The sequence below is a fragment of the Bombina bombina genome, chromosome 1 (assembly GCF_027579735.1).
Source record: "Bombina bombina isolate aBomBom1 chromosome 1, aBomBom1.pri, whole genome shotgun sequence".
Classification (NCBI taxonomy): Eukaryota; Metazoa; Chordata; class Amphibia; order Anura; family Bombinatoridae; genus Bombina; species Bombina bombina.
Window position 1 is genome coordinate 352,679,198 of NC_069499.1, and position 23,563 is coordinate 352,702,760.

Sequence of the window (23,563 nt, forward strand, 5' to 3'; positions counted from 1 at the left end):
TCTTGATTAGTATATCAGCAATACCTCTCTAGTCACAACACAATTTACTCATACTGTAATAGTAATATTATCATACTGGAGGAGTGTTTTTAAATAAGTGTGTGTGATCAGAAAGAAGCTGTTTCTAATTTTGCTGCCTCTTTTTATTTTAAACAAATAAAAATTTATATTTTAATGTATCAGTTATTATACTATACACAGATAGTGTATACAAGCAATCCCCTTTTTTGAGCATACTCACTTCTTTGTGGGACCTGCTCTTATTTGATTAACTAGCTGGTGATATGTCTGTTGTCATTGGCTCCTCAGATGTGTTCAGGTAACTTCCAGCAGTACATTGCTGCTCTGGAGCTGCCGTTGCAGGGGTTACACATACAGTGGGGAAAAAAAGTATTTAGTCAGCCACCAATTGTGCAAGTTCTCCCACTTAAGAAGATGAGAGAGGCCTGTAATTTTCATCATAGGTATACCTCAACTATGAGAGACAAAATGTGGAAACAAATCCAGACAATCACATTGTCTGATTTGGAAAGAATTTATTTGCATATTATGGTGGAAAATAAGTATTTGGTCACCTACAAACAAGCAAGATTTCTGGCTCTCACATACCTGTATCTTCTTCTTTAAGAGGCTCCTCTGTCCTCCACTCATTACCAGTATTAATGGCACCTGTTTGAACTTGTTATCAGTATAAAAGACACCTGTCCACAACCTCAAACAGTCACTCTCCAAATTCCACTATGGTGAAGACCAAAGAGCTGTCGAAGGAGACCAGAAACAAAATTGTAGACCTGCACCAGGCTGGGAAGACTGAATCTGCAATAGGCAAGCAGCTTGGTGTGAAGAAATCAACTGTGGGAGCAATAATTAGAAAATGGAAGACATACAAGACCACTGATAATCTCCCTCGATCTGGGGCTCCACGCAAGATCTCAACCCGTGGGGTCAAAATGATCATAAGAACGGTGAGCAAACATCCCAGAACCACACGGGGGGACCTAGTGAATGACCTGCAGAGAGCTGTACCAACGTAACAAAGGCTACCATCAATAACACACTACGCTGCCAGGGACTCAGATCCTGCAGTGCCAGACGTGTCCCCCTGCTTAAGCCAGTACATGTCCGGGCCCGTCTGAAGTATGCTAGAGAGCATTTGGATGATCCAGAAGCAGATTTGGAGAATGTCATATGGTCAGATGAAACCAAAGTAGAACTGTTTGGTAGAAACACAACTTGTCGTGTTTGGAGGAGAGAGAACACCATACCTACTGTGAAACATGGGGGTGACAACATCATGCTTTGGGGCTGTTTCTCTGCAAAGGGAAAAGGATGACTGATCCGTGTACATGAAAGAATGAATGGGGCCATGTATTGTGAGATTTTGAGTGCAAACCTCCTTCCATCAGCAAGGGCATTGAAGATGAAATGTGGCTGGGTCTTTCAGCATGACAATGATCCCAAACACACCACCCGGGCAATGAAGGAGTGGCTTCGTAAGAAGTATTTAAAGGTCCTGGAGTGGCCTAGACAGCCTCCAGATCTCAACCCCATAGAAAACCTTTGGAGGGAATTGAAAGTCCGTGTTGCCCAGCAACAGCCCCAAAACATCACTGCTCTAGAGGAGATCTGCATGCAGGAATGGGCCAACATACCAGCAACAGTGTGTGACAACCTTGTGAAGACTTACAGAAAACGTTTGACCTCTGTCATTGTCAACAAAGGATATATAACAAAGTATTGAGATGAACTTTTGATATTGACTAAATACTTATTTTCCACCATAATTTGCAAATAAATTCTTTCCAAATCAGACAATGTGATTGTCTGGATTTGTTTCCACATTTTGTCTCTCATAGTTGAGGTATACCTATGATGAAAATTACAGGCCTCCCTCATCTTCTTAAGTGGGAGAACTTTCACAATTGGTGGCTGACTAAATACTTTTTTTCCCCACTGTAGATATGTGCCAGCAACAGTGCAAGGATAAAATACTTTTAACACATTGGAGAATTTTCTTTTTGCACTTTCATGTCTGTTTAATCGACTCTCATTTTTAAGGTTATCACTTTATACCCATTTTATAAAATACACATTACTTTAAAAAAGACATCCTTATGCTGGAGTAAATTGTATGTGAACACCCACATGAGAATAACTGTTATAACCAACAAATGCTTAATAATAATTGTTACCCATTTGTACATGCAAGGCTATAATATTTGTCTGAATCTAGGTTATCCTTTCATGTCTCCTTCTGCGTCTTCTTTTCTTGGACGTATAAATGTTTACTGTTTTGATGACCAAGAGGCCACAGGATACATAAATAGAAAGAACATACCTCACTTATTTGAAACTAGAGATTCATATTCCTAAAGGGGACAAAGGCAGTGATTGAGTTTTCCATGCAAAGGGTCTACCTAAGTGTATGATGAGGTAAATCATGATTTTTGGTTGACTACTAGTAGTTTAAATCTCAGTGTGTCTTCTACAGGCTTATATGGAAGATCACCTGAGAAACAGGGACCGTTTAGCCAAGGAATGGCAAGCTCTGTGTGCATACCAGGCTGAGCCTAACGCTTGCGCCATAGCAAAAAGTGATGCCAACCTGAAAAAGAATCGGAATCCTGATTATGTTCCATGTAAGTTAACACATTGGTATTTTCTCATTGACATTGTCTATTGACATATAAATACTTGTCTCTGAGAAAACTGACTTACTAACATAGGCCTAGATTACAAATGGTGCTATCCATATCGAGACCCTTCACTAAAAATAGCACACACTATGGTATTACATGTCAATGCTAGCAAAGACTTACCAGAGAATATTACCACCGCTGACATTTTGTAGTGTGCCCTATACATTCAATAGTTTCTCCTATTATATATATATAATTCATTTATTTATAGAAGTCTGTGATGTGAGGGATTTATTGACCTGCACTATCTGACCTCCAGATCTAATCACACCCTAGGCTTCCGCTCGAGTACTACCATTTTACTTCCAAATTCTAATATGAGAGTAAAAAATGGAAGCGTCATAGTATTTTATTTCAGCTAAAAATAAATCATTTGCTCCTCAAATCTTTAACTGCTTATGTGGCTCTTGACACTGACATAACAGCTTCAAAGTATCCATATTTTTAAAGTTACTTTATTAACTTCTACCGCTATTTATTTTTTGGGGCAAGTGATAGTTAAATGTTTTTGTTCATTTATTTGAGAATTATACTATGTACATCAATTCCAGCAACAACAGTACCTGGTCATACAAGTTTGCTGACCAAATTATATAAATGCAAAAATATATATATATAACTTGTGCCTTCTCTTTATCACCCTTTCTTGTGTCTTCAGATGATCACGCTCGCATTAAACTGAGGAGTGACACCAACCCATCACGGAGTGATTATATTAATGCAAGTCCTATTGTAAGTACCTTACACAATGATATAAGTGCTGACTGCTGTTATTTGGCCAGTACATTCAAAACTGTAATCGCCCCAATAAAAAGTCGTTTTTTTCCTGTTAGGCATACAGGAATTTAAGTGTACATCATTTAGCAATCTAAAATATATATTCAACACTGCACAATTGGATTTATTAGTGAATAACTTATGAATTGAAAGAAAACATACTATGGGGCTTATTTATCACAACCCGAATTGGGCCATATACCCCTGTTTCCGCACTGCTCCTTAACTCGCCCGCTGCTTCTGATGCTGTGGACATCAATCACCCTATCTCATACGATCGGGTTGATTGACACCCCCTGCTAGCAGCCGATTGGCCGTGAATCTGCAGGGGGCGGAATTGCACAAGCAGTTCACCAAAACTGCTTGTGCAATGATAAATACCGACAGCGTATGCTGTTGGCATTTATCGATGTCTGGTGGACATGATCGATACATCGGATCATGTCCAATCGGCCCCTATATGTTAAAGGGATAGTCTAGTCAAAAATAAACTTTCATGATTCAGATAGAGCATACAATTTTAAGCAACTTTCTAATTTACTCCTATTATGAGTTTTTCTTCGTTCTCTTGGAATCTTTATTTAAAAAAGCTGGAATGTAAGCTTAGAATCCGGCCAATTTTTGGTTCAGGACCTGGGTAACGCTTGCTGATTAGATGGCTACATTTAGACACCTATCAGCAAGCGCTACCCAGGTTCTGAACCAAAAAAGGGCCGGCTTCTAAGCTTACATTCTTGCTTTTTAAAATAAAGATACCAAAGAGGATGAAGAAAAATTGATAATAGAAGTAAATTAGAAAGTTGCCTAATATGCCATGCTCTATCTGAATCATGAAAGTTTCATTTTGACTATACTATCCCTTTAAGAAATAAAGCATCTGAACTGCCTTATATATGATGTTTTGATTCAGTAGCTCCACTGAGTGATATAACTGATAGCAGCTGACTTGCCCTTCTTTAGAACTGTTAAGGCATTCTGTATTATTATACTTGCAATATTCAGCTTCTTGTCTCTTTGGCCTTTGGTATGAGCCATCTACTTTAATGCAGAGGAATCAGTTCCTAACTTTCATCTAAAATTAATTTGCTAAACTGCTTAATTTGTATGTTACACTGTTTTTCTATGAATATACAATGTATATAAGTGCAATACTGAGTATACACTAGCAGTGAACGCACTGTGCTGTATGATGATGTGAGTTTCTATACATTATACCCTGATAAGTACACTGCTCTGTCTGTATACATATGATGAGTATGTATACACTGATGAATATGCTGTTCTGTATAATGACAAAATATCTATACACTAATAGGGAACACACTGCAGTATAAAATGATGTGAGTATCTATACATTATACCCTGATAAGTATACTGCTCTGTCTGTATACATATGATGAGTATGTATACACTGATGAATATGCTGTTCTGTATAATGACAAAATATATATACACTAATAGTGAACACACTGCAGTATAAAATGATGTGAGTATCTATACATTATACCCTGATAAGTATACTGCTCTGTCTGTATACATATGATGAGTATGTATACACTGATGCAGTGATTTTTAACCTTTTTTTTGCCGTGGCACACTTTTTTACATTAAAAAATCCCGTGGCACACCACCATCCCAAAATTTAAAAAAAATCACACATTGTAGCCTAATACAGCATATATATATACACATACACACAAACACACACATACTGTAGGTATTGTGCTGTTATGCCATGCCTCCTACAAACTACCCCTGCACTGGGAGTAAAAAACAAGCAAAGTTTAAAAAATATGTCACACTGTTGTCAGTCTGCCGTGGCACACCTGAGGATCTCTCACGGCACACTAGTGTGCCACGGCACACTGGTTGAAAAACACTGCACTGATGAATATGCTGTTCTGTATAATGACAAAATATCTATACACTAATAGGGAACACACTGCAGTATAAAATGATGTGAGTATCTATACATTGATGAACATGCTGTACAGTATAATGCTGTATCTATACACTAATGTGTATTCTGTACAGTATAAGGATTTGAGTATTTATACACTTATGAGTACGCTGTGCAGTATAATGATGTGAGTATCAATACACTGATGAGTATGCTGTGCAGTATAATGATGTGAGTATCTATACATTGATGAGTATGCCGTGCAGTATAATGATGTAAATATCTATACACTAATTAGAATACTATACAGTATAATGATTGATGTGAGTATATTTACACTGATGAGTATGCTGCACAGTATAATGATGTGAGTATCTATACACTGATGAGTATGCTCCACAGTATAATGATGTGAGTATCTTTACACTGATGGATGTTGTACAGTATAATCATTAGAGTATATATACACTGATGAGTATGCTGTGCAGTATAATGATGTGAGTATCTATACACTGATGAGTGTGCTGTACAGTATAATGATGTAAGTATCTATACACTGATGAGTGTGCTGTGCAGTATAATGATGTGAGTATCTATACACTGATGAGTATGCTGTACAGTATAATGAAGTGAGTATCTATACACTGATGAGTATGCTTTACAGTATAATGATGTGAGTATCTATACACTGATGAGTGTGCTGTACAGTAGAATGATGTGAGTATCTATACACTGATGAGTGTGCTGTTCAGTAGAATGATGTGAGTATCTATACACTGATGAGTATGATATACAGTATAATGATGTAAGTATCTATACACTGATGAGTATGCTGTGCAGTATAATTATATAAATATATATATATATACATTGATGAGAATGATGTGCATTATAATGGTGTATCTATACACTGATGAGTATGCTGTGCAGTATAATTATGTGAGTATCTATACACTGATGAGTATGCTGTACGGTATAATGATGTGAGTATCTATACACTGAGTATGCTGTACAGTATAATGATGTAAGTATCTATACACTGATGAGTATGCTGTACAGTATAATTATGTGAGTATCAATACACTGATGAGTATGCTGTACAGTATAATGATGTGGGTATATATACACTGAGTATGCTGTACAATATAATGATGTGAATATCTATACACTGATGAGTGTGCTGTACAATATAATGATGTGAGTATCTATACACTGATGAGTGTTCTGTACAATATAATGATGTGAGTATCTATACAGATGAGTGTGCTGTACAGTATAATGATGTGAGTATCTATACACTGATGAGTATGCTGTACAGTATAATGATGTGAGTATCTATACACTGAGTATGCTGTACAGTATAATGATGTGAGTATCTATACACTGATGAGTATACTGTACAGTATAATGATGTAAGTATCTATACACTGATGAGTATACTGTACATTATAATGATGTGAGTATCTATACACTGTTGAGTATACTGTACAGTATAATGATGTGAGTATCTATACACTGATGAGTATGTTGTACAGTATAATGATGTGAGTATTAATACAGTGATGAGTATACTGTACAATATAATGATGTGAGTATCTATACACTGATGAGTATGCTGTACAGTATAATGATGTGAGTATCTATACACTGATGAGTATGCTGTACAGTATAATGATGTGAGTATCTATACACTGATGAGTATGCTGTACAGTATAATGATGTGAGTATCTATACACTGATGAGTATGCTGTACAGTATAATGATGTGAGTATCTATACACTGATGAGTATGCTGTACATTATAATGATGTGAGTATCTATACACTGATGAGTGTGCTGTGCAGTATAATGATGTGAGTATCTATACACTGATGAGTATGCTGTACAGTATAATGATGTATCTATACACTGATGAGTATGCTGTACAGTATAATGATGTGTGTATCTATACATTGATGAGTATGCTGTACAGTATAATGATGTGTGTATCTATACACTGATGAGTATGCTGTACATTATAATGATGTGAGTATCTATACACTGATGAGTGTGTTGTGCAGTATAATGATGTGAGTATCTATACACTGATGAGTATGCTGTACAGTATAATGATGTGAGTATCTATACACTGATGAGTATGCTGTACAGTATAATGATGTATCTATACACTGATGAGTATGCTGTACAGTATAATGATGTGGGTATCTATACATTGATGAGTGTGCTGTACAGTATAATGATGTGAGTATCTATACACTGATGAGTATGCTGTACAGTATAATGGTGTGAGTATCTAAACACTGATGAGTATGCTGTACAGTATAATGTGAGTATCTATACACTGATGAGTATGCTGTACAGTATAATGTGAGTATCTATACACTGATGAGTATGCTGTACAGTATAATGTGAGTATCTATACACTGATGAGTATGCTGTACAGTATAATGTGTGTATATATACACTGATGAGTATACTGTACAGTATAATGTGAGTATCTATACACTGATAGAGTGTCCTGTACAGTATAATGATGTGAGTATCTATACACTGATGAGTATGCTGTACAGTATAATGTGAGTATCTATACACTGATAAGTATGCTGTACATTATAATGATGTAAGTATCTATACACTGATGAGTATGCTGTACAGTATAATGTGAGTATCTATACACTGATGGGTATGCTGTGCAGTATAATGATGTGCGTATCTATACACTGATGAGTGTGCTGTACAGTATAATTATGTGAAAATCTATACACTGATGAGTGTGCTGTGCAGTATAATGATGTGAGTATCTATACACTGATGAGTATGCTGTACAGTATAATGTGAGTATCTATACACTGAGTATATTATACAGTATAATGATGTGAGTATCTATACACTGATGAGTATGCTGTGCAGTATAAGGATGTGAGTATCTATACACTGATGAGTATGCTGTGCAGTATAATGATGTGAGTATCTATACACTGATGAGTATGCTGTACAGTATAAGGATGTGAATATCTATACACCGATGAGCATGCTGTACAGTATAATGGTGTGAGTATCTATACAGTGATGAGTATGCTGAACAGTATAATGATGTGAGTATCTATACACTGATGAGTATATTATACAGTATAATGATGTGAGTATCTATACACTGATGAGTGTGCTGTACAGTATAATGATGTGAGTATCTATACACTGATGAGTATGCTGTACAGTATAATGATGTGAGTATCTATACACTGATGAGTATGCTGTGCAGTATAATGATGTGAGTATCTATACAGTGATGAGTATGCTGAACAGTATAATGATGTGAGTATCTATACACTGATGAGTATATAATACAGTATAATGATGCGAGTATCTATACACTGATGAGTGTGCTGTACAGTATAATGATGTGAGTATCTATACACTTATGAGTGTGCTGTACAGTATAATGATGTGAGTATCTATACACTGATGAGTATGCTGTACAGTATAATGATGTGAGTATCTATACATTGATGAGTATGCTGTACAGTATAATGATGTGAGTATCTATACACTGATGAGTATGCTGTGCAGTATAATGATGTGAGTATCTATACACTGATGAGTATGCTGTGCAGTATAATGATGTGAGTATCTATACACTGATGAGTGTGCTGTACAGTATAATGATGTGAGTATCTATACACTGATGAGTATGCTGTAAAGTATAATGATGTGAGTATCTATACACTGATGAGTATGCTGTGCGGTATAATGATGTGAGTATCTATACAGTGATGAGTATGCTGAACAGTATAATGATGTGAGTATCTATACACTGATGAGTATATAATACAGTATAATGATGCGAGTATCTATACACTGATGAGTGTGCTGTACAGTATAATGATGCGAGTATCTATACACTGATGAGTGTGCTGTACAGTATAATGATGTGAGTATCTATACACTTATGAGTGTGCTGTACAGTATAATGATGTGAGTATCTATACACTGATGAGTATGCTGTACAGTATAATGATGTGAGTATCTATACATTGATGAGTATGCTGTGCAGTATAATGATGTGAGTATCTATACACTGATGAGTATGCTGTGCAGTATAATGATGTGAGTATCTATACACTGATGAGTGTGCTGTACAGTATAATGATGTGAGTATCTATACACTGATGAGTATGCTGTAAAGTATAATGATGTGAGTATCTATACACTGATGAGTATGCTGTACAGTATAATGGTGTGAGTATCTATACACTGATGAGTGTGCTGTACAGTATAATGATGTGAGAATCTATACACTGATGAGTATGCTGTACAGTATAATGATGTGAGTATCTATATACTGATGAGTATGCTGTACAGTATAATGATGTGAGTATCTATACACTGATGAGTATGCTGTGCAGTATAATGATGTGAGTATCTATACACTGATGAGTATGCTGTACAGTATAAGGATGTGTATATCTATACACCGATGAGCGTGCTATACAGTATAATGATGTGAGTAGCTATACAGTGATGAGTATGCTGTACAGTATAATGATGTGAGTATCTATATACTGATGAGTATGCTGTACAGTATAATGATGTGAGTATCTATACTCTGATGAGTATGCTGTACAGTATAATGATGTGAGTATCTATCCACTGATGAGTATGCTGTACAGTATAGTGATGTGAGTATCTATACACTGATGAGTATGCTGTACAGTATAATGATGTGAGTATCTATACACTGATCAGTATGCTGTAGAGTATAATGATATGAGTATCTATACACTGATGAGTATGCTGTACAGTATAATGATGTGAGTATCTATATACTGATGAGTATGCTGTACAGTATAATGATGTGAGTATCTATATACTGATGAGTATGCTGTACAGTATAATGATGTGAGTATCTATACACTGATGAGTATGCTGTACAATATAATGATGTGAGTATCTATACACTGATGAGTATGCTGTACAGTATAGTGATGTGAGTTTCTATATACTGATGAGTATGCTGTACAGTATAATAATGTGAGTATCTATACACTGATCAGTATGCTGTACAGTATAATGATGTGAGTATCTATACACTGATGAGTATGCTGTACAGTATAATGATGTGAGTATCTATACACTGATGAGTATGCTGTACAGTATAGTGATGTGAGTATCTATATACTGATGAGTATGCTTTACAGTATAATGATGTGAGTATCTATACACTGATCAGTATGCTGTACAGTATAATGATGTGAGTATCTATACACTGATGAGTATGCTGTACAGTATAATGATGTGAGTATCTATATACTGATGAGTATGCTGTACAGTATAATGATGTGAGTATCTATACACTGATGAGTATGCTGTACAGTATAATGATGTGAGTATCTATACACTGATGAGTATGATGTGCAGTATAATGATGTGAGTATCTATACACTGATGAGCATGCTGTACATTATAATGATGTGAGTATCTATACACTGATGAGTATAATGTACATTATAATGATGTGAGTATCTATACACTGATGAGTATACTGCACCTGCTGCACCAATGGTAGCTGCTCCTCTGGTCTGGATATTAGAAAGAAATACAAAGTCAGGAGTTTGATATCCATGTTTATCACAGAGCAAAGCCACCTGAATATTTATTTTTCTTTTTTTAAATTATTTATATCAGCATTAAAATACTTTTCTTTATAATAAGTTTGTAATAAGTGTAATTTGACATTATTTTACATTAAGATCTAGTTTCTTGGTAAATTAATTTTACTCTAAAATATGCAGTTTGTTTAAAATACATTGTCACTATTGTATCTCCTGTTTTGCTATGTTGTAATCCTCTAGATTGAACATGATCCTCGAATGCCGGCCTATATTGCCACTCACGGCCCTCTGTCGCATACAATCGCTGACTTCTGGCAGGTAAGCTGAGAAACAGACATGGCTGTGCATCCCATTAACATATGATTGCTTTTAGTTAGTGTGGTTAGAAATTCCTTGTGGACTCTAGTAATGTTTTATCATCATCATTTGTTTGTAATGCACCAGATTCTGCAGCACTATTGATGGGTACAGATAGAATGGTCTGAAGGCTCTTATCCCAGTGCAAAATAAATAGTATATTGCAATGTTTTGTTTTTTAACTATATTTCATTGTACATTGTATATTACAAACTCCTTAATGTACAATGAATAAGTTATAATTCATTATGAAATGATGTACTATCTGTTATTCTGTAAGTTTTGAGGGAGGATTAAAGCTTTGAAAGTAGGAGATTTACCAGACTGAGGAAGAGAGTTCCACAGGACAGGGATAAGTTCAGTAGGTGGGAGTTGGAGGTGATGATGGGTCTGAGAGGGCTAAAGAAAAGGAAAGAGGTAAGATAGGGAACTATTTGAATACATTTTGGGATACATTGGGGCTATCTTATTATACTGACACTGTCTACTTGACTCTGCAGATGGTGTGGGAGAACGGCTGCACGGTTATTGTGATGCTTTCTCCTTTAGCGGAAGATGGTGTCAAGCAGTGTGATCGTTACTGGCCAGATGAAGGGTCTTCCCTTTACCATATCTATGAGGTTTGTAAAAGAACATTCTGCTTTTTCAATGGATTTTTGTTTTCTCACATTTATTACTTTAATAATTTTAGCTTCATAAAACTCAGCATCCATTTGCATGCTAAAAAAGCAAACTGACCCATCACAACAAATCATAGGACTTATTATCTCACTTTCAAATGTAAGGTCCTTACATTTTACCTTTCAGCTTTTCTTCCTCAACACTTTTTATGATTTAATTACCATATCCCATTTTATCAGTCCACCGTTGGAATCAGCTGAGTACTATTCTTGTGCCAGTAGAGCAAAGGAATACATCCTTGCTTACCCAAGACCTGCAGTATGTGTATATGTGTGTGTGTGTATTATATATATATATATATGTGTGTGTGTGTGTGTGTGTGTATGTATGTATATATATATATATATATATATATATATATATATATATATAGTTATCCATATGGAACTGCACACTTTGTGTTCTTTCAGAGCTTTAGTCTGTCGGCATCACATATGACTTAGCTCTCTTTCTGTTAAAGGCCTAAGTGCAGGCCGAAACGTTGGATATCTTTATGTATTTAATATAGATGTAAAAGGAGAGCTAAGTCATATATGTCCATTGCTTTCAGAAGCAATCTTCATTTCATACATTATGCAGTTGTTTTTATCTTGACAGGTAAATTTGGTCTCTGAGCACATCTGGTGTGAAGATTTCTTGGTTCGCAGTTTTTACCTTAAGAATGTCCAGACCCAAGAAACAAGAACACTCACTCAATTCCATTTTCTGAGTTGGCCAGCTGAAGGCATACCCAGTAGCACCCGCCCACTGCTTGACTTCCGCAGGTGAGTGCGGCAATAAATCATTACAAATGTGCAGAACTGCTACTTTACTTATGTAAGACATGACCAGTGCATCAGAACATAGATCACACACAAGCAAAGAATGGGATAATAAGAAAGCACCAGCATTTAAACATCACACCTTCTCAGTGAGTCAGCAGTAGCTTGTATGACACAAATGAATTCTTCACTGTGGCAGTACACACCACCAACATCTTTCTGAGCAGATTTGATGTTTAAACCCTTATCGTAAGCCGCCGAAACAATTATACATTTTACTAGAAGCATTTCTGATATAAGAAGTATACTGCAAAAATGCTCTTATTTAAAATATAAATGCATTTGTGTACATTTCAGTTTTGACTTTTCTATCCCTTTAAATATATATTTCAAATAATGAGCTTATTTCATTGAATTCAACTTCTAAAATGATTATAATTGCCAGCACTCAAAGACTCATTGATTAACAGGCACACCTTATTAGCTATATTTTTAAATGACTATAAAAAATAAGCAAATATAATAGCTCATCACAAGATTTAGAGTTTATGGTGAAGTGAACTTATGCAATAATTATTTTTGTGTCTGCACTGATTTTTTTAGAAATACCATCATAAAATGTTTTCAGGAAAAGTTGCTCAAAGTCCTTAGAACATGAAAGTGAAAATTAAAGTTTCATGCTTCAGACAGAGCATGCAGTTTTAAGAGACTATTCAGTGTACTTCTATAATTAAGTGGTGTGCTAAATAACTTTTTTGGTTGCGTGCTAACTGCGCTCAAAGTTAAAAATAATATTAATGCTTACCTAATAAATTCCTTTCGTTCATGGTGGTGAGAGTCCACAATCTATTACATGTAGGATTACAATTTCTACCACTAGGAAGAGGGGCAAAGATTCCCAAATTTTCAATAAAACTTCATCCCTCCCACCTCAGCCTAGAGTACTGCTTCTGAAGAAGCAAAAACATCAAAATTATAAAATTTAGTAAAGGTATATAAAGATGACAAAGTTGCTGCTTTGCCAATTTGATCAATGGAAGCCTAATTTTTGAAAGCCCAGAAAGTAGAAACAGATCCGGCAGAATGGTCTGTAATACATTTTGGAGTAGGCTTACCTGCCTCAAAGGAAGCCTTATGAATTAGGGATTTTAACCAAAATACTAATGTTACAGTTAACATTTTTTGGCCTTTATGAGGATCCGGAAAATGAATGAAAAGACTAGACTAAAGACTAAATCCTTAGTAGCCTGAATATAACATTTTAAGGCTCTTACTACATCCAAACTATGAAGGAGTCTTTCATGTGAATTTTAATGATTAGGACAAAGTGAAAAAACTACAATCTCCTGAATGATAGAATCAGAAGGAAAAAAACTTAGGTAAAAAGTCGAATTTTATTCATAAAGCTGCCTTTTCTTGGTGAAAAATAAGATAAGGGGGTCACAGAAAAGTGTAGATAACTCAAAAACCCTTCTGGCTGATGAAGGAACAACACTTTCCAAGATTGATGTCTGTATTAGGCATTGGTTCAAAAGGATCTGCAATCCTAAGAACTACATTTAAATTCCAAGGAGAAATGGGTTTGATAACAGGACGAATCCTAACCAAGGCCTGCACAAAATTGTAAATGTCTGGAAGTTTTTCAACCTTTTTGAGAAAAAGAACTGACTGAGCTGAAATTTGACCCTTAAAAAAGAACTGGCAGACATACCCTTATCTAAACCATCTTGCAAAAAATTGCAAGATTCTAGGAATTCTAAATGAATCCCAATTAAAGTTATTTTTTTCACACCAAGACAGATAAACCTTCCAAATCTTTTGTTATTTTTTTCTAGTGACAGGTTTTCTGGGTTGAATTAAGGTTTCCACAACCTTATGTGAGAAACCCCTCTGTTTTAGAATCAGACATTCAATCTCCAAGCCTTCAAGATGAGAGAATCAAGATCTTGATGATAAAGAGGAGCTTGAGAGAGAAGGTTGTGTCATAAAGGAAGAGACCACAGGGGACAACTGGATATCTGAATTAATTCCGCAAACCAAGTTCCAAGTAGCCATGCTGGAGCAATCAAAATTACTGACGGTTGCTCCTGTTTGATCCGAGAGATCTCTCTTGGAAGAACTGTTGGAGGAAATATGTTAGCAAGTTGAAATGACCAGAGAGTTGTTAGAGCATTTACTACCTCTGCTCATGTATCTCTGGTTCTCGCAATGTACCTGGGAAGTTTGTTGTTCAAATGAGAAGCTATCAGATCTACCTCTGGGAGACCCCAATGTTGTATTATCTAATCGAACACTTCTTAATGCAGAGCCCATTCCCCTGGGTGAAGAGATTGACGACTCAGAAAGTTCACTTCCCAATTCCTGACTCCTGAGATTGTGAATAACTGAAATCATGCAATGATGTTTCTATGCCCAAGAAAGAATACGAGCTATGTTCTTCATTCGTTAGAGAACTGTGAGTTCTCCCTGGTGATTGAAGTATGTCACTGCTGTGAGATTGGCCATTTGGAAATTAAGAAAAGTCTGTTTTTATGAGAGGCCAGCTTGGAAGATAGCCCGATGTTGTAAGATGTATAATGGTACCTCGGCTCATGAGGAGACCAAACTCTCTAAATCCTCTTGGACAAACATACTGCTCCCCAACCTGAATTTGAATGAACAAAGGACGCTCCTAGAGGAATGGAATGGTTGTTTATCTACCAGGATATTTTATATTTATTTTTTTTTGTAGTGGGATCCTTGCTCCATTGACAAAGCATACACAGCTGAAAAGTTCTCATTTTGAATCAAACAAAAGGGATTGTGTCTGATGCAGCAATTATCAGACCCAGGAACTCCATGCATAATGCTACAGTTTGGCTTGGAATAGACTGAAGCTTGGAAAAAGCAAAGTGCAATTTCTCCGTTCTTTGATTCATCAATGAAAGTGTCATTGATACTGAGTTTATTATGAAACTCAGGAAGTAGATTCTAGACTGAGGATGAAGAGAGCTTTTTGGAATTTTGATCTTCCAAAAATGGTTTGCGAAGAAGCAATAAGATCTCGGTGTGAGAAATTGCTAAAGGTAAGCATTGTTTAAATGTATCGTAGACATAAACTGACCTTGTTGGACTAGAGGAAGTATTGTTCGAATTGTTTCTATTTTAAATGTAGGGACCCTTAAATACTTGTTTAGATTATTCAAATCTAGAATGGGTCTGTAAATTCCTTCTTGTTTGGGAACTATGAACAGATTGGAGCAAAAGACCCTGTCCTTGTACCAAAATAGAAACAGGAACTATAACTCCTATAAATTCTAATTCCCGAACACCATTGAAAAAAGGCTTGAACCTTCACCGGGTTCTTTTGAATATGTGACAGAAGAAACCCACTTTCTGGGAGGCCTTAATCTGAAACCCATTCTGTATCTCTGAGATACTATGTTGAGAACCCAAGGATATTGAAGGTATTGAGACCATGCCTTATGAAAAAGGTCTCATCTGTCCCCTACCAGAAGAGAATCTGGGTCGGGCCGCACCTTCATTTAGATGTTCCAGGAAGGATTAGATTTCCAGGAAGGATTCTTGTTTCTGAGAAGAATAGGAGGATCTCTGGTTCCTTGATTGATGAAGAGAATGAAAACAATTTTGAGGTTTATTATTTCCTTTACATTTCTTATCCTGAGGAAGATAGGTTCCCTTTCCTCCAGTAACAGTAGAAATCATGACATCTAGGCCCAATATAGAGTTTTTTCTTGAAAGGAATTGTCTAAAATTTTGAAACAATGTCAGCAGACTACGACTAGAGCCACAAGGTCCATCTTGTGAAGACTGGTAATGCCATATTCTTTGCATGTAGTTTGATAATGTCAGCAATAGTGTCACAGCTAAAAGCATTGGCCATTTGAACACGCTTAAGACAATGATGAAAATCTTCTTCATCTGCTCTCTGATTGGATAACTGGTCATACCAAAGAGTAGAGGCAGCTGCCAAGCAACCAATTCAAACAGCTGGCATAAACAAATAACCCTCCTGAATAAATGCCTTCCTGAGAAAATACTCTATTTTCCTGTCAATTGGGTTCTTGAAAGATGTACTATCCTCTAAAGGATAGTCCTTTTTACCAGAATAGAAATGGCCCTGTCTACCTTGGGAATTGTTTCGCCAAAGATCTATGCTTAAAGAAGTTAGCAGAAACATCTTTTTGAATGTAGAAGTTTGAGCTAAATAGAATACCCAGTTTAGACAACTCTTAGTGACAATTTCAGTGATTGAAATAAGATACACAGAGGGCAATAGATGCCAAACTGGTACCTATAAGAGGCGCCAAATAGATAAATGTGATATATTCACAAGAGTGAAGTAAAAAGATATATCCTGGTGGACAGCCTGAGGAAACAGTTCTGTGTCACTGAGAAACGCGTTGCTGTTGTTTTTACTATTTTAATAAAACAATTTTTATTGTCACTTTGCTGCTGCACTTTTTCTGATCTACTCCTGCCATTGGAGGCCATTATCCAGCTTTTTTGAGCTGTTTAATCCTATTTTTGAGATATTTTGAGCTGCTGTTTCCAGCCTATCGTGGCCTAACATATACTGTGACTACCAGGAGTATCTCTGGACTCCCTCTGGTGGGACGAGGATATCGCCTGTTCCAGGTTTGCCGCTGTGTCTACCGGACGACTGATTGGTTCCGGTCCGCTTGTACCGTACACTTGTGCTTCTCATCGCGTGAGTAGGATATCATTTGTATATCACCATTTGATTCTACAGTCTGATTTTCACTATGTGGCGCCCTCTATCCTTCTTATTCTAGACCAATTTCAGTGATTGCCTCAGGTAAATACTTTGGGAGTCTTAACTGCTGGTTTGAAAATGAAATCCATTTGCTTAACGTATTTTTCTTTCGCAGGTCTTGTACCCCAAAGCTACTTAAGACCTCTCTTAAAAGAGTTCTCACTTTCCCTCAGAAGACAAATCAGAGGAGTTAGATTTTGAATCTGTAAGCAGCCTTTCAGCTGTTTTAATCTTAAGAGATTTTAAAGTACAAGGTAAATCAGAAGACATACATTTATCAGAACCTCTTTTGCGCTTACTTGGAGGGGTATGGCTGCCAACATCTCAAACAGAGTAGAGAGCACACTTTTTTAAGTTCAGGAGCTAAATCTGAATCACTCCATTGCATTGTACTAACAGAGGAAGCACAGACTTCCTTAGAGACAATAGCAGCTTTAGACTGTCTATTAGAGTGCAACAGAATACAATGGCTGCATAATTGAGCTGGAGGAGTAACAGGGGTCAAATCACAGTAAATTCACTTAAATAATTGATCTGAAGATCTATCTTCTAAAGGAAGTTGAGAAATGGGAAAGTACCAGAATGCTCCATGTTAAAAACAAATAAAAATGCAAGAAACAGGATGACAGATAGTATAATGTAATAAAACAGTGAAAATAAACAATTTACAGGTCCCAAACTCAATAAATATCTAGAAATGATAAAGGGCAATGTAAACATTTACAATAAGACTCCCTTTCTGACAGACTCAATACCCTGGCTCTTGAAAATAAAGAGAATCTTACCCCCAGGCTAGTGTTCCCTCAGTGACGATGAGCAGAGAAGGTGGGCTCTGAAGCGGTGGGAAAAAATGTTAACCCCCACTGCTGAATATAAATATTAAATATATGGCTCCAGAAGCTGAAGCACACACCGGCAACTTGCTTCAGCTGTGAGAAATGGTGAGAGAAAATTACCTCAGAGTGCTATTAGTGAAGTGCTAAGAAAATAAGACTAAAATATTTGTGCAGCTCCCCCTGCTGATTTGCAATGTGCTGGTGCACTGTGAATTAAAATAAAACATATTTTACTAAGCAGAGCCCTTTTCAAAAGTGCTGATAGTGCTGAAACCCTCCCCCCCATAAAGTGTGCATAAAAAGGTATGAAAAATGTCTGTCAGATATTGGAACCCAACTGCCCCTAATGAGTAAGCATAATAGAAAACAAAACTGACGCTAGATCCCTAAACCCCACTGCCAAGTATAAGGGATTCCCCGTTCCTAAATCCCAAGAAAAATAGATGTGAAAACAGGTTTAAAAATACTGGCTCTAACTGGTCCATGAGGACCAAACTGGATTCGTGAAGGGCAGATCCTCAGTTAAAAACATGAGAAAGCTGCAGTTGATACTTTCACACTATGGGGGGGAGGGAAAAATACTGATCAGACCCAGGGTACTGTTGACGCTTGCTTAGTACTAGTGGACGCAGAAAAATCGTTCGACAAGATTCTATGGGACCACTTGTTCACCACACTAGACAGGTTTGGGATACAAGGAGCTTTTGTGAGGGCTATAGAAACTATCTATGACAAACCTCAAGCAGCGATTCTGGTCAATGGCACCCCGTCCAGACCTTTCTCGCTCATGAGGGGCACGAGACAGGGGTGCCCCCTGTCTCCGCTCCTTTTTGACCTTGCACTAGAGCCACTCGCAGTAAGGATTAGGAAAGACACAGAAGGTTTAACAATGGGTGGGGAGACTATTCACCTGTCGCTTTTTGCAGATGACATGCTCCTATACACGCAGAACCCCAGAAGAAACCTTCCCATAATAATGCAAATTATAGATGAATTTAGTGTGATTTCGGGATACTGCATTAACAAGGATAAGTCAGAATTATTATGGCTGCGAGACAAAGATCCCTCGATACCCCTTAGAGAAAAATTTAGAATAGTAAATAGTATAGTAAATAGTATACATTTAAATATTTGGGCATTACTCTATCAAAAGACCCTGCCCAATGGTACGAGATAAATTATCGACCATTATTCAGAGAACTGCGTAGACTGTTACAGAACTGGTCCACGTTGCCACTGACGTTGTCGGGGAGAGTGGGCTTAGTTAAAATGATACTGTTCCCAAAGCTGCTGTACCCTTTACAGATGCTTCCAGAGCTTTTACGCAAACAAGACCTCACTAACTTGAATAGAGACATATTACACTTTCTGTGGAAGGGGAAAAAACACAGAATTAGCTACAGAAAAATGACATGTGCGCCCGCGATGGGAGGGTTCGGACTTCCAAACATTGAACACTACAACTGGGCAGCCTTAACTAAATACGTAATGGACTGGTTCTTAGATAGAGGACATTTCACTAATCAGACACTTGAAGCGGAGATTATCAGACCATGGTCCCTCAAAATGCTACCACATATGACAAAGGCACAACTTGACCCCATAGCGAAGGGGGTGACGCTTATACACCACCCAATAAGGGCATGGTGGAAGATCTGCAAGGCCCTAGGGACATCACATAGACACACTGTATTTCTTCCAATACAGGGCAATCCGGACTTTCCGGCAGGATTCACCACAAAACCCTTTAAGCAATGGGCGGAGTGGGGGATCACGACTTTGAAACATGTATTATCAGACAATAATGAGGTGGTAAAGTCCTTTAAGGACCTTCAGAAAGAATTTAAAATACCAAACCAACATCATTTTGCTTTCCTGCAGATGAGACATTACGTACAGGATCTGTTAAGATCAGGAGACATGCCTGAGAGCAAATGTGACATCTATAAACTACTATCACTCACAAAAGGGGGGGCGACCTCGATAACTCATGTTTACAATACCCTCCAAATGGCACTAAATGACGACACTAAATCACATCTACAGAAAACATGGACTACCCTAACTGGACAGTTAACTACTGAAAGCAGTATTGAACAGAGCTTTACAAAAGTGAGACAAGCGTCCCTTTCAAACGATATACGTGAATCACACACTAGGTTGATGCATAACACCTACATCACACCTAAAATGCTCCACAAATGGAACCCAGAGGCTTGTGGCAACTGCCCAAAGTGTTCATACCCCAACCCAAATATCATACATATGCTATGGGAATGCCCAAGGTTAACAAAATTTTGGGGAATGACAGGAAAGTGGTTGGAAAATATCTTGGGGACCCGATTAGTGTTGACAGAAGAGGTGATACTATTTTTACACACACAGATAGAAACAAGAGAGCACACAAGATTTATTCACAACACAATACTACAGGCTAGGAAACTTATCTTCAAACATTGGCTCACACCAATCGTCCCGAGCTTGGTTCATCTTAAGGAGTCATTACAAAAACAGATGACCTATGAGCAAATAGACACACAGGGGGACATAATGAAAAGGACGAAACATTTCATGACAAAGTGGGAACCCTTCATTAATAGTCTAAGTTTATCACACCAGAAACAGATCATATACCCATTCAAAGACTCTGAATATATACTCAATGTTCAACTGCATGGAAGCTGGAACATCTTCCACTAAAGGATTGCATGTATTGCTAGAGTCTGAGACAGAGATTGAAAGGAAGAGGTGAGAGGAACCTGGGGAGCGCCTGAGGTGAGATTAAGTAGGGATAATTCTCAGAATGAGTATAACGGGCTGAGACTATAGGTAGGAATGTTGTTATGGCAAAATAGTTTATAGCAAAGAGACTTTCACCCTGATGGAACTTCCTTCCAATATATCTCTGGATACAAGATCTATTAAGTATTCTCAGCAAACCCAGGGAGGGAATTAGTTCATTCCTCACTGAGGAGAAAGAAACAACGAAAACTAAAGAATTTAATACCCGGTTATTGTATTCACTTGTGAGTTTCTTTAGGTTTCACTATGTCATTATGATAAGAAGATCGATCATCAGGAGACTCACACTCCTGATAGAGTTGTCAACTGTTATAATACTGGGTATACGGACTGTCAAGAACTTTCAACACACCCAGGAAGAGACATAATCCAATCCTCCTAGAGGAATAAGCAGTAAAAGAGTTCATAAAACCTAAAGTTATGGAATTGTTTTTGTTAGAGAGTTTTCCTAAATGTAAAGTGAATTTATTATTGAATGTAAGATGGGAGTAATTAAAACAAGAGGTGGAGTGGGGAAGGAGAGGGATTGTTTCATCTACTAGAAAAATACTGTGAAAACCCAGTACTGTTGAGGTAGCACTATCTACCATTACATTTTGTAACCTTGAAGTATTATATTTAATGTGTTGCTGTAACATGTGCTGGAAATAAATAAAATTATAAAAAAAAAAAATACTGGCTCTAGTGAACTAGCAGGGGTACTGACCAAAGGATTTATATTGCAAATGCTGGATACAATCGATAATAAGGAAAATAAATATATGGCACATAGGTCTAAAAAGCTCTAAGAAGGGCCTATCCAATTAAGACAAATGATACAATAATATAGTTGATTGACTTTATGTAATGGGATAAATCATACAATTAAACAATGTGTTGACACATACCTAAAAAAACAAGGATGTCCATTCTCAATAGATTAATACATAAATATTCCAAGCTTGGATTTAAACATAGTCCAGTGCTCGACGGCACTCAGGAGCGAACGAAGATCACAGCCAAGTCCTGTTGTGCACAGGTAAGCTCTGGCTGATAACAGAGCCATTAGAGCGGTTACTAAAAAATGATCCATTGTTTGGGTAGTAATTACGGCTATATCGGCTATTTTCCCCATTTTTACAAATGAAGCTGTCTTGCATATCGTTGCAGTGTTGTCAAGCCAAGATTGGCATATTTATGTTTTAATCTATTGAGAGAGGACGTCCTCGTTTTTTACTCTATGTTTTTTTATGTATGTGTCAACACATTTTTTAACTGTATGCTTTATCCCATTACATAAAGTCAATCAACTATATTATTGCATCATTTGTCTTAATTGGATAGCCCCTGCTTAGAGCTTTTTAGACCTATGTGCCATATATTTATTATCCTTATTATCGATTGTATCCAGCATTTGCAATATAAATCCTTTGGTCAGTACCCCTGCTAGTTCACTAGTGCCAGTATTTTTTTAACCTATTTTCACACCTAATGAGTAAGCACCCATAGACAACCCTTAGTGACTGGCCATGTCATGTAATCTGTAAGACCCCTGGCTATGATGTTATATTACAAAATGTACCTGCTGATAGCCGGTGGGATATAAGAGTGCCAAAAATGTCCATACTTTCCATACCCAGACTACTGCTTACCATCTCTGTGGAGTACCTTTACTTTTAGCTGCAGAAAATACTGTGTTCAGTGGTTAGCCCATCCAGTGCTGACCACATTACAGCAGAGGATATAATGCAGGAGTGTACTGACGACCCACAGTAGAAGGCTAAGGGACCAGTCCCCGTGACAACTTTGGTAAGCTGTGACTAACTCCCACACTGGGAGTAATAATTGCCCTACCCATACTCCATTCTGCCCTCTGACCCTCTGCAGCAGTTCTCCGAGGGAGACTATTGGGCCTCATATCCGTCTGATAACCTTTAGCTTTAGATATAGACTGAGATACCAGGGATCGAGTGCTTTTGAAAGTTTGAGAATCTTTGCCTTCTCCTAGTAGTAGGAATTGTCATCCCATGCATAATGGATTGTGGACTCTCACCACCTTATGAAAGAAATGTATTATGACCAGGTTAGCGCTCATATTACAAGTAAAAAGTGTGAGCAAAAAACCTATGCACACGCTAAGTTCTGGACTTCCGATACCATGGTCGTACTAACTTCTCCCCATAGACTTCCAATGTTCTTCACATAGAAGAAAATTATTTCTTGAAAAAATATATATCTATACCTAGAAGAAGAAAACACAGAGGTGCCAAAATGGCCTAGTACCTTCACAACAGATAATGATACAGTTATAACAAATGGCTACTCACAAGCAAGGTGCACCCAATGGTGCTAGTGGAGCAGGTTGGCACTTCACAGTTGTCCA

General features: G+C 37.2%; 1 protein-coding gene across 1 annotated transcript in view; it reads left to right on the plus strand.

Moving 5' to 3' along the window:
• The window catches only part of PTPRN (protein tyrosine phosphatase receptor type N), a 339,294-nt gene that overhangs the window by 278,773 nt on the left and 36,958 nt on the right, over positions 1-23,563 (plus strand). The window contains exons 15-19 of the mRNA XM_053698177.1: positions 2,492-2,639; positions 3,358-3,431; positions 11,228-11,305; positions 11,845-11,964; positions 12,623-12,789. Of these exons, the coding sequence (XP_053554152.1) occupies positions 2,492-2,639; positions 3,358-3,431; positions 11,228-11,305; positions 11,845-11,964; positions 12,623-12,789 (587 nt within the window). The remainder of the gene's footprint in view (positions 1-2,491; positions 2,640-3,357; positions 3,432-11,227; positions 11,306-11,844; positions 11,965-12,622; positions 12,790-23,563) is intronic.